Source organism: Tachyglossus aculeatus, chromosome 2, assembly GCF_015852505.1.
Source record: "Tachyglossus aculeatus isolate mTacAcu1 chromosome 2, mTacAcu1.pri, whole genome shotgun sequence".
NCBI classification, from domain to species: Eukaryota; Metazoa; Chordata; class Mammalia; order Monotremata; family Tachyglossidae; genus Tachyglossus; species Tachyglossus aculeatus.
In genome coordinates, this window is record NC_052067.1 from 38,347,401 (window position 1) to 38,360,591 (window position 13,191).

Here is a 13,191-nt window from a genome sequence, read left to right on the forward strand (position 1 = left end):
TACCTCTGCCTTTCAGTGATGTCGGTTACAGTTCGGCTGAGCATTCCTGGTGTCAGTTTATACCCCAAAGGAAAACAAGAAAGGCAGGTGAAGTGGGAGGAGGATTAGAGGCTAAACTGAGCTTCAAAAAGCATTCCCTCCATCGGCAGCTGGCCCCGTTTCTATACTCCCTGCCTCCGACAGGAAGGTGATCTGAGAAATGGAGAACCGAGGAATTTCCATTCCCATTCAACCCTTTATTTGCAACTCGATCCCATTTGGGCAAGGCCCAGTGTCCTGGCCAGCGTGAGACAAACAATGGGGCCGCTCTCCCACTCTAGCCTTCGGAAAGACAAACTGAGGTGAATTCAGCGTGACCACAGGCACCGAAACTAGCCCATGCCGAAGTTGAGTCGGGGTGGCCCGGCTCGAAAGCTAGAAAGCGTTCCCCCGCAGGAAACGGCTACCGAAACGTCCCTCGGCTTCCAAAGCTGCTGCTCTTTGCTTTCCCAGTATTCAGAGGGGGGGCTCCCGTCCACAGCCAGGGCTGGGATGCGCAAACCGAGACGCTTAAGCGGCCCTTGATCTCTCTAGCATCTGATCGATTGGAGAATCTCAGAAGCCAAGGAAGCAATAGTGTCAGCAGCACCGCTGTTCAAGAAAAACAAAAACAGAAGCAAGGTTTAAGCGTCTTTAGGGCTGAATGTCCCGTTTCCAATTCTCCATCTTGTTATCCACAGGGTCTGATCTGAACCCTTCCCATGTGCCTACACACCACTGGCTGAAAAGCAGCTGCTGAGAGTGGGGACCTTTTAGGATGCACAAAATAGGCGGCATAATTCATATTATTATTGGTAATGTGTAGCCAATCTTGTGTTCGCAATTTCCAGCTGCTGCTGCCTGCTGGGCGCGGTGAGGGGGTGGAGACGAGCACCCCTTTTCTCTGAGAGCTACAACTGCAACACAAATCCTCGCTCAGGAGCGAACCTGCACGGGAATTCTGTCTGACGGCGACTTATTCCGGATCCCAGGCCCCAAGACCCGGACCTGGATGGGTGCCTGCCTGGCGGGGAACCTGCTGGAGTCGAGTCCTGCCCCGGCTGCTGGGTTGGAAAACGCTGAGCCAGCAGTGGGTCCCGGCTTCCGGCATTTCCCAACTCAGTCACGAGCCTTTTGGCCCTTGGCTTCCCGTCCGGTGTATGTTTGGGATGAGCAGCTTCTAACGGCAACCTCGTTATTTGAGCTCATTGTCTGAAACCGATTCAAGCTCCTGCCCTGACAACTGTTATCAAAGAAAGAACGAAGATCAAATAGCCCTGAGCCTTGAAGTATAAAATTAGTCCATGGCACCCTCGGACTTCACAAAAATAGAGCAGTTAACAAATAAAAGCGAGATGCAAGCTACATAAAAGGCCCTCGGTCTTGAATGGGTGAGTTGGCAGAGGAAAGGGCATCCGCCATTCTTGCTCCGCCTGCCCAAGTTCCTGAGCGACAGCAGGAATGTCTCTGAAGGGAGCCTGCCTGCTCGCTGGTTAGAAAGACGGGGTTAGTTAGGGGGACGGACCACATTTCTCAGCTGGAACTGTGGCTCGTTCTGTAATCCGAACTCCAGGAAAGGGCTGGAAGCCTGCCAGGCCTCTCCAGCAGAACAGAAAGGTGAACGGGAACAATTCGATACTTACGCCTAGACACACACTCACCCTACAAAGGATGTGGCCTGTTCTCTCAGCTGCCTACAGCTGAGTGTTTACGGTGGCTTTATTCAGGAGAAACATACTTTCGGCAAGACAGCACTAACCCCGGTTCAAACCCCGAAGGGGCCGGGCCATTCCCTTATTGAATTCCCTGATCACTGCTGGGAATTTAAGTACTGCCTGGTAAGTACAGCATGGTTTCTTTCACTCTACTGAACTGATAGCCAAAAAAGCAGATATACCTGGGAGAATCCCTGCCCCTACCACATGATGTGGTTATAATGAGGAGCGGAAGGGAGACCTGGAGATCTCAAGGGCTAGAAATCGTATTTCCCCTTCAGTCCTCATCGCGGCTCAGCCCCACGTCGACCCAAGCCACTCAAGACAAAGTGGCCTGACGGCTTGGAAGAGTGAGAAACTGGTTTGTGATCGCGCTTCTGAGAAGACCTAGTCTGAGGATCCTTCCTGGCTGATCTACCCCGGGCCCCGCGTGCCCGTGCGGCCCCTCGGGGCGGCGGCGGACACGAGCCCGGCCTTTTGGGACCGAGGGAAACGAAAGCCACTGAAAAAATCTTTCCTGATGTCACATTCGGGCGGAATATTGTGCCTGGTGGCCCGCCAGAGACTAGGCTGGGGCCGACGCAGCCCTGTGACAGGGGACCCTACCTGCCTTTCTCGCTTCTCTGGTTTGGTGTCTCCCTGCGGGAGTCGGGGTAAAAGGGAGCAATCTCAGCCTTGGTGCTCTCTCCTCCGCTCTAGATTCAGGGGCTTCTTGAAATGAGGAATAATTCCTTCCCATGTCGGGCAGCCTTTTATGGAAGGGCGTCAGAGGGGGAAATGTGCTTCTGTGACACACTGTCTGCTACCTGTCCCGCTTCTGTGCCAGCAAGTGGCACCCAACTGCAGCAGAGAAAGGAGGATGTCAGCTGTGAATCTGAGGGTGAATCTAGCAGCTGTACATCTGAAAGATGAGTTCTACCGCTTGAGCCCGGCCCGTCCGGGACTAGCTTTGGGCTCACCGCCTACAATGCTACGGGGGAACGGAGAGCTGGGATAGACCAAGTTCATTCAAACAAGCGGGACAGTGGGAGCTAAAATAATAACCAGAGACCCTTTCTGTGGTTCTCCGGTTACCATTTTAACTGCATTTTGAACCAGATTTAAGAGGCTCCCAGATTTCTGAATCAGTGGTTTCGAAGATATAAACGTCCCCCAAAATGAAATCCCTTTAGGTGTCTTCCTCTTCTGCTCCTAAGGCAGCACGGCTACGTGCCCTGTTTGGAAACAGCCAGGATCTCCACCTCCATGTTTAGAAAGAGCGGGTGTTAGTCCGATTTCCCTGGTCAGTTCAGGGCAGCCAGAGGCTATGCTCTAATGTCTGTGCTAGCCAAAGTGGGTTGCACTCTTCACCTTCATCCCACCCCTATCCCCACCCCCAGCACAGCCTTGGCCACTTGGTCAGAGAGTGAACAGCCCAGCAAACAGCTTCCCAAACCAAATCCCCGGTTTGGGATTTCCCAAACCAAATCCCGCGGCCCGGGAGGCAATGGCGGGGAAATGACAGGACATTCTGGCTTGGAGTCACCTTAGGGAGGCCCTTATTTCCGAAGAAGGTGGGGGAGAATTCCTGGCTGATGGGGGTGGCAGAAGCAGAGTAACCTCGGACTGATTCACAATCCCGGCTCTCCCCGAGACGGGACCCCATCCTGGCCCCCAAATTAACCAGCCTCCCGGGATCCTCTGAACTGGGGTGACCTGAAGCTTGGGGTGGAGGGAGACGGAGGTCCCCAGAGCCTTCTCTTCCCCCCCATTCTCCTTCCCCCAGCTGGAATGAGTAACATTCTGGCTCTGCTTCTAGAAGCCCTAACATCTAAATTAACACCCGAAAAAAGAAAGAAAAATGGAACCCAATCCAGAAGTAAAAACCATATGGTTTTCATGCGAATTGACCGGACAACAGCACCATCGCCATTACTGGGAGGAAGGCGGCAGCACACTTGGCTGTCAGCACACGGGGGAACAATGGTCCAGTATCAGAGTCTGAGGGAACTAAAGAAGTAGGTTTGCCGATTTTCTCATCAGAGGATCAAAGGACCCTGCAGCCGCTCCAGCCCAGCACTGGAAAGCTCTGAATGGAGGGCGTTGTGTGGAGAGAGGCGGCTGGGAAACAGGAAAGGTAATTGGAGAAGCTTGTAGTGCTTGGGGGGCCGCGAAGCTGGGGCATGCTCTCGGTTCCCTGTTGGGTGGGGGGTGGGCGGAGGGGGAGTGGGAGATGGCGGGAGGGGGGGGGCGCGAGGGGAGCACAGTGTGGGTCCCAGGAAATTCCCGGAGCCTGAGGAGGCTCACCTGGCAGTCGGGGCCATTTCCTCCAGGGCTTGGATGAGAATTCCTCCATCATTCCTCAGACTCTCCAAGTGCTGCTTGTTTGAAGTGATCTGGAATGAAAGGGAAGAGTTATGAAAGGCAGAGCAGTCTGTGCTTTTCTTGGGAAGGAGGAAGGAGGGAGGGGAAGGAAGAGAAGGAAACAAGTTATGGCAATGGCTGCGCTACTCAGTGGAATGTAAAATTAAAGCAGCAACAGATGAGAGAAGCCCAGCTCCGTTTCCTCCTCCTCGCCCTTCCCACTCCTGGCAGGAACCCTTGAGGCAGCGAGTCCCCAGCACAGCAGAATGGCTCTGAGGGATTCAGGAGTCCACGGCCCTACTGTCTCCCTCTCCTCCTGCCTCCCGACTACCCCTCTCATTGTCACAGCCACGTCCCCAACCCCCAGGCACGTTGCCGGGCCTGGAAGAAGGCTCAGCTCCCACCCGAGTGACTTGGGTTAACCCAGGGGTATTCATTCTCTTCCAGGTTTCAAGCCCGGCCTGGTAGCGTGGCCTAGTGGAAAGAGCACGGATTTGGGAGTCAGAGGTCATGGGTTCTAATCCCAACTCTGCCACTTAGCAGCTGTGTGACTTTGGGCCAATCACTTAACTTCTCTGTGCCTCAGTTACCTCATCCGTAAAATGGGGATTAAGACTGTGAGCCCCATGTGGGACAACCTGATTACCTTGTATCTACCCCAGTGCTTAGAACAGTGCTTGGCACATAGTAAGTGCTTAACAAACATCATCATTATTATTATTATTATCTGTCTGTGGCCCCCGAGACCCAAATCATGACTCTGCCCTCCAGCTACCAGGCCAAGGGACTGGATGTTCAGTGGGCCAGGTCGGACCTCCAGCGCAAATCCACTGCTGCCCACCGGATCAGTGCCCACCCTGTGAACCCCTCATCAAGCCCAGGCCTTCTCCGCAAGGGGTCCGGCGGCTTATGTGACACATACTTCTAGCCTCTGCCTATCCAGCATCCCCTCTCCCTCCCCAGGCCCCCCACAAAATCTGGCCCTGGCAGGCCCGGGCTTCTATTCTGGACGGAGGAGAACTCCAAAAGGCAGGACATCACGGGGGAAAGGGCTAGAGGCAGTTAAGGAAACAGTACACCAAAAAAAGGAATGTCGTTGGCTGGACACCGAACCTGAATTTGTCCAAGTGAGAGAGAAGAGTAGTTTCTGTGGGACCACAGGGCCTGGGTACTGGGGCTGCTCAAATGTAAAGTTCCCTGGACACTGTCGTGGGTGTAAAGGTGAAGCAGTAGTCGAAGGGACACTTTTCCCCTCAAGGAGCATTGGGTTCTTACTGTCCTGGACATACAAACCCTGACCTGCGGCCCACCAGACAGTCTCTGTCTCTGTTAAAGAGACCGCTGTCACCCAGAGGGATTGTCCAGGCGTTGGTCACATGTCGTCAATCGTATTTATTGAGCGCTTACTGTGTGCAGAGCACTGTACTAAGCGCTTGGGAAGTACAAGTTGGCAACATATAGAGACAGTCCCTACCCAACAGTGGGCTCACAGTCTAAAAGGGGGAGACAGAGAACAAAACCAAACATACTAACAAAATAAAATAGAATAGATATGTACAGGTAAAATAAATAAATAAATAAATAGAGTAATAAATATGTACAAGCATATATACATATATACAGGTGTTGTGGGGAAGGGAATGAGGTAAGATGGGGGGATGGAGAGGGGGACGAGGGGGAGAGGAAGGAAGGGGCTCAGTCTGGGAAGGCCTCCTGGAGGAGGTGAGCTCTCAGTAGGGCCTTGAGGGGAGGAAGAGAGGTAGCTCTCACATGTCCACCTGAACCACACAAGGGACCGACTCAAGCGATGACCAACTATCCAAACTGCAGAAGGGAAATGTCTGACACTGTGTGGCCATGTCAAAGAGGACAAGGGAGGCTGTGACATTAGACAGGTGCGTGAAGGTGTTTTGGGACCTAAATATGGATATTTAAAGAAGTTGGAAAGAAACAAAGGTAAAACAATGGCTGAGATGAGACAGAGGTAGCCAGAAAGGGAGTAACGGAAGAAGGAGAGGCCGCTCCAGTGACCAGACTGGAGGCAGAGGGAAGAGACAATGTTGCAGCAGCAGTGGGAACTAGTGGATAGTTCACTTTGGTGGCACAGGACACAGACCTAAGGCTCAGAGGGCCTGGCCCAGAGGGCAGCGTCCATGCCTTGAACAAGCACACTCTGGCCATGCTCAGGGAATCGGGACTCAGCCCACTTTTCCTGGGAAAGAGCTGAATTAGCTGCCTTAATACAATGCTGCCTTCATTCATTCATTCAATTGTATTTACTGAGCGCTTACTGTGTGCAGAGCAATGTACTAAGTGCTTGGGAAGTCCAAGTTGGCAACATATAGGGATGGTCCTACCCAACAACGGCCTCACAGTCTAAAAGGGGGAGACAGACAACAAAACATGTGGACAGGTGCCAAGTCGTCAGAACAAATTAAAGCTAAATGCACATCATTGACAAAATAAATAGATTAGTAAATATGTACAAGTAAAATAGAGTAATAAATTTGTACAAACATATATACCAGGTGCTGTGGGGAGAGGAAGGAGGTAGGGCGGGGGAAGGGGAGGAGGAGAGGAGAAACGGGGCTCAGTCTGGGAAGGCCTCTTGGAGGAGGTGAGCTCAGCTCTTAATACGGAGCAGGGATGGATTCTTGCCCTTGATCACGGTGTGTGTGGGTGGGGATGTGTGCGCCACAGCGAGAGACACACTGTTGCCAGAATGATTCCCAGCTTCGGATTGGGGGGAAAACACACAGCTGAAATGGTTTTGCTGACTGGGCCTGAAATTCTGGAAAAAACATCTGAGGCCAAACACAAATACTTGGAGCATGTGGAGTAGGGAGGAGGAAGGGCAGGAGAGCCGGATCTTGGTTCCCCCTTCCCCAGTTCCTCCCCCATCAGCCCTCAGATCACCAGATGGGCACTGGGGTGCGGGGCCAGGCAGGGAGGGGTGAGGGGTAGGTAAGGTTGGCCCCTCCATTGTGAGAGGCGCCTCTTCTAGCCTCTGGGAGGGATGTGGGGAGGCGGGGTCCATGGATTTCCACCCCTGGGGCTCCAAAGGACAATGGCTGGCTGTCAAGGGGACACTGCCCGGGTTCCCCCTTCCTTCCCCTGACTCCTGTGGGATCATCAATCGTATCTATTGAGCGCTTACTATGTGCAGAGCACTGTACGAAGCGCTTGGGAAGTACAAGTTGGCAACATATAGAGACAGTCCCTACCCAACAGTGGGCTCACAGTCTAAAAGGGATGAGTCCAAGCAATGCCCAGACAAAAGCAGCTCAGCAGCCTGGGAACTCCCTCCCCATGCATATATGCCAGACCACCACCCTACCCACCTTCAAAGCCTCATTAAGAGGTATGGCATTGGAGAGACATACCTAAGTGCAGAGAAGCAGCATGGCTCAGTGGAAAGAGCCCGGGCTTTGGAGTCAGGGGTCATGGGTTCGTATCCCAGCTCTGCCAGTTGTCAGCTGTGTGACTTTGGGCAAGTCACTTAACTTCTCTGTGCCTCAGTTCCCTCATCTGTAAAATGGGGATTAAAACTGTGAGCCCCCCGTGGGACAACCTGATCTCCTTGGAACCTCCTCAGTGCTTAGAATAGTGCTTTGCACATAGTAAGCGCTTAATAAATGCCATCATTATTATTAAGAGCACATCTCCTCCAAGAGGCCTTCCCCAATCAAGCCCCCTTTTCCCCAACTCCCTCTCCTTTATCAATCAATCGTATTTATTGAGCGCTTACTGTGTGCAGAGCACTGTACTAAGCTCTTGGGAAGTACAAGTTGGCAAGATATAGAGACAGTCCCTACCCAACAGTGGGCTCACAGTCTAGAAGGGGGAGACAGAGAACAAAACCAAACATATTAACAGAATAAAATAGAATAGACATGTACAAGTAAAATAAATAGAGTAATAAATACGTACAAATATACATATATACAGGTGCTGTGGGGAAGGGAAGGAGGTAAGGTGGGGGAGATGGAGAGGGAAGGAGGGGGAGAGGAAGGAGGGGGCTCAGTCTGGGAAGGCCTCCTGGAGGAGGTGAGCTCTCAGTAGGGCCTTGAAGGGAGGAAGAGAGCTAGCTTGGCGGATGGGCAGAGGGAGGGCATTCCAGGCCCGGGGGATGATGTGAGCCGGGGGTCGACGGCGGGACAGGCGAGAACGAGGCCCGGTGAGGTGTTCTATGCACTTGGATCTGTAGCCTTCAGTTATTTGATATTCACCTCACCCTCAGCTCCATGGCACTTTTGTACGTGTTCAAAAATTATTTTTGTATCTTGATGTCCGTCTTCCCCGCAAGACTGTAAGCTCGTTGTGGGCAGGGAATGTGCCTACCAATTCTGTTGTATTGTACTCTCCCAAGCAATTAGTACAGTGCTCTGCACGCAGTAAGCACTCAGTAAATACCACTGCTTGACTGGGACTCAGCCCCTGCCAGAGGTTCTAGGGACTCCACAAACCCTCCCCTTTTATTACCTCAACATTCTCCTCCCTCCAATTTACATCGTGAGCCCCATGAGGGACAGGGACAGGATCCAACTGGTCTCTACCCCAGTGCTTAGAACAGTTTTTAACACATAGAAAGTGCTTAACAAATACCATAAAAATAAAATCAACTGGGGCTCCCAGGGGCATCAGAGATTTGCCCTTCCCAAACCCCCCAGCCTTAATTTTTATGGTATTTGTTACGCACTTACTATGTGGCAGACACTGTAATAAGCGCTGGGGTTGATACAAGGAAATCAGGTTGGGCACAGTCCGTGTCCCCCATGGGGCTCCATTAAGATGCCCCTTCTTGTGAGGTATCTGAAACACGAGAAACCTCTCCACCTGTTCGGAAGGTTCCTGGACAGCTGGGCTCATGTGTCATCTTAATTGTTTACTGGAGAGCTGCTGAAAGTTTGTGAACTGTTTAATTTTTTCTGTCTGCTAAACTTTTCATTCCTTCATGGGTGGTGTCTTTTTCACTGATCTTTCCTCATGGGTGTTCAGTACAGGGCTTCCAGTCAGTTAATCTTATTTATTGAGTGCTTACTGTATGCAGAGCACTGTACTAAGCACTTGGAAGAGTGCAAAATAACAAAAAACACACATCACCTAACCCCAACAAGGTTTAGTCTAGTCAGTTGTATTTATTGAGCGCTTACTATATGCAGAGCACTGTACTAAGCGCTTGGAAGAGTGCAAAATAACAAAAAACACACATCACCTAACCCCAACAAGGTTTAGTCTAGTCAGTTGTATTTATTGAGCGCTTACTGTATGCAGAGCACTGTACTAAGCGCTTGGAAGAGTGCAAAATAACAAAAAAACACACATCACCTAACCCCAACAAGGTTTAGTCTAGTCAGTTGCATTTATTGAGCGCTTACTGTATGCAGAGCACTGTACTAAGCACTTGGAAGAGTGCAAAATAACAAAAAACACACATCACCTAACCCCAAGAAGGTTTAGTCGTCATTTGTATTTATTGAGCGCTTACTGTATGCAGAGCACTGTACTAAGCACTTGGAAGAGTGCAAAATAACAAAAAACACACATCACCTAACCCCAACAAGGTTTAGTCTAGTCAGTTGCATTTATTGAGCGCTTACTGTATGCAGAGCACTGTACTAAGCGCTTGGAAGAGTGCAAAATAACAAAAAACACACATCACCTAGCCCCAACAAGGTGTAGTCTAGTCAGTTGCATTTATTGAGCACTTACTGTATGCAGAGCACTGTATTAAGCGCTTGGAAGATTGCAAAGTAACAAAAAACACACATCACCTAACCCCAACAAGGTTTAGTCTAGTCAGTTGCATTTATTGAGAGCTTACTGTATGCAGAGCACTGTATTAAGCACTTGGAAGATTGCAAAGTAACAAAAAACACACATCACCTACCCCCAACAAGGTTTAGTCTAGTCAGTTGTATTTATTGAGTGCTTACTGTATGCAGAGCACTGTACTAAGCACTTGGAAGAGTGCAAAATAACAAAAAACACACATCACCTAACCCCAACAAGGCTTAGTCTAGTCAGTTGCATTTATTGAGCGCTTACTGTATGCAGAGCACTGTACTAAGCGCTTGGAAGATTGCAAAGTAACAAAAAACACACATCACCTAACCCCAACAAGGTTTAGTCTAGTCAGTTGTATTTATTGAGTGCCTACTGTACGCAGAGAACTGTACTAAGCACTTGGAAGAGTGCAAAATAACAAAAAACACACATCACCTAGCCCCAACAAGGTTTAGTCTAGTCAGTTGTATTTACGGAGCGCCTACTGTATGCAGAGCACTGTATTAAGCACTTGGAAGAGTGCAAAATAACAAAAAACACACATCACCTAACCCCAACAAGGTTTAGTCTAGAAGAATGGAATAATAATAATAATGATGATGATGATGGTATTTGTTAAGCACTTACTATGTGCCAAGAACTGTTCTAAGCGCTGGGGTGGACATAAGGTAATCAAGTTTTTGACTGTGAGCCCACTGTTGGGTAGGGACTGTCTCTATATATTGCCAATTTGTACTTCCCAAGTGCTTAGTACAGTGCTCTGCACATACTAAGCGCTCAATAATGATGACGATGAAGTTGTCCCATGTGGAGCTCACAGACAATCTCCATTTTACAGATGAGGTAATTGCGGAACAGAGAAGTGAAGTGACTTGCTCAAATTCACACAGATGATAAGGGCGGAGTCGGGATTAGAACCCACAACGTCCGACTCCCAAGCCCAGGCTCTCCACTAAGCCACGCTGCTTCTCTCGTAATAAGTACTCCTTAAGTGCTTGTGAGGATGAAGATTTGTCCAAAGTGAGTCACTGAGGCCCTAACGCTTCCGTTTTGGCGGCGGGTAAGTAACGAGAGCCGTGATAACCTCGGAGAGGGCTCAGGCTTTGCTCTGGGCCAGGGCTTCCATTGCTGGCCTTGCCAAAAAGAAAGGAAGGCTGGTGTTCCTGGGGCAGAGCAGGGGGGAGGCATGCTCCCCCTCTCCCAGCCTGATCTTGGGTCCCAGGGAATTCTTGTATGCCACTGCCGAGATCCCTACTTCTTTTTAATGGCATTTGTTAAGTGCTTACTATGCGCCAGGCACTGTCCTAAGCGCTGGGATAGCTACAAGCTAATCAGGTTGGAAAAAGTCCACGTCCAACACAGGGCTTAACGGTTTTAAGCCCCACTTTACAAGTGAGGCGCAGAAAAGCGAAGTGACTTGCCCCAGGTCACACAGCAGGCAAGCGGTGGAGGCAGGATTAGAACCCGGGTCCCGCCTCTAGGCCATGCTGCTTGCAGTCTGAGATCCCTCTGCACGCCTTGGGGTTCGGTGGGCCGAGTTGTGTATAATCAATCAATCAATCAATCATATTTATTGAGCGCTTACTGTGTGCAGAGCACTGTACTAAGCGCTTGGGAAGTACAAATTGGCAACATATAGAGACGGTCCCTACCCAACAGTGGGCTCACAGTCTAAAAGGGGGAGACAGAGAACAAAACCAAACATACTAACAAAATAAAATAAATAGAATAGATATGTGCAAGTAAAATAGAGTAATAAATATGTACAAACATATATATATATATACAGCGAAATGTATATAATATATACTATATATATACTAATACTATATATACTAATATATATTATATATATAATATATATGTGTATATATATATAAGCGAAATCCCAGTGTGCTTGACCTTTTCAAGAAAGGGAAATGGAAGTTCCTGCCATCAACCATGGATGTCCCTCAGGAGCTTCCTCAACTCCCACCCGCAATCCTCCCCCAAGAGCAGTGAGAGGGATGGGAAGGCTACAGAGAAAGTCATCTGGCAACGACTTCAGAAAGGGCCCTTGGCATAGGAGGGGGGTTGGGGGTGGGGAAGCAGGGGGATAAGCAGTTGTCCCTGTGAAGGGATACACAAGAATTCACACCAAGGCACAAGTGATTCTGGAAGCCGTCCACGCAGCTATGGGCAGGCTTCAACTGGCCTCCACACCCTCACACAACCACCCAACGGGGGTCCCTGCTTCAGGGAGGGAGGGAGGAGAAAACAGCGGTGACACCGATGAGCCTTTCACCTTCCCGAGAATCGTAATCTGCCCGTAATCTACCATCATTATTATTCAAATACCATCATTATTATTCAAATACCATCACTGTTATCAATAATGATGATTATTATTAATTATCATCACTGCTAATAATAATATTATATAACATAATTATATTATTATAATAATATAATAATTACAATATGATATACTATACATATAATATCATTGTTATTATATACAATAATATATTATTATATAATAAAGTAACAATAATGTAATGATAATATATGATATAATAATATTGTGCATGATATAATATAATATAATAAAATATAACATAATATGATATAATATGATATAATATGATATAATATAATATAATGTATTATAACGATATATATTAATATGATATATTATGATAATATGTAATATATAATATATAATATAATATAATTATAATATTATGAGAATGATCATAATAATATAATGAAATATAATGATATATTATATGTAACAATATAATAATAATTATATAATATGATAATAATATGATATAATAATATATTATTGTTATACTGTTGTTATAATTATTATTAATAATGATGGTATTTGTTAAGCGCTTACTATACGCAAAGCACTGTTCTAAGTGCTGGGGGGATACAAGGTGATCAGATTGTCCCACGTGGGGCTCACAGGCTTAATCCCCATTTTACAGATGCGGGAACTGAGGCCCAGAGAAGTGAAGTGACTTGCCCAAAGTCACACAGCTGACAATTGGCGGAGCCAGGATTTGAACCCGGGTGTCTCAGGCCCAGCTGCCCTTGCTGAGGAAGAGTGACTCTCGTTTTGGGATGAGTGAGTCCGACTGGAGAAAACTAACACGGGTTCATTTCAGTAGTATACGCTTTGGTTAGCAGCATATACACAACGGTCTCATTTTTAAGGTAACTAAAAGGGGATTTGCCAGTTTTTCTTTCCATGGAAATGTTTATGGATCAGCTGAAGTCTATTAGTTTGAGGGACCGGGCCTTGCTTTTTGTGTCTTTTAAGTCTAGAGAAGTAACGTGG

At 48.4% G+C, this 13,191-nt stretch overlaps 1 protein-coding gene across 1 annotated transcript in view; it reads right to left on the reverse strand.

The window, feature by feature from the left end:
- The window catches only part of ULK4 (unc-51 like kinase 4), a 542,391-nt gene continuing 529,200 nt past the window's right edge, over positions 1–13,191 (reverse strand). The window contains exons 36-37 of the mRNA XM_038768285.1: positions 4,020–4,108; positions 1–630 (exon numbers count right to left, since the gene is read on the reverse strand). Coding sequence (XP_038624213.1) covers positions 570–630; positions 4,020–4,108 — 150 coding nt within the window. The 3' untranslated portion in view covers positions 1–569. The remainder of the gene's footprint in view (positions 631–4,019; positions 4,109–13,191) is intronic.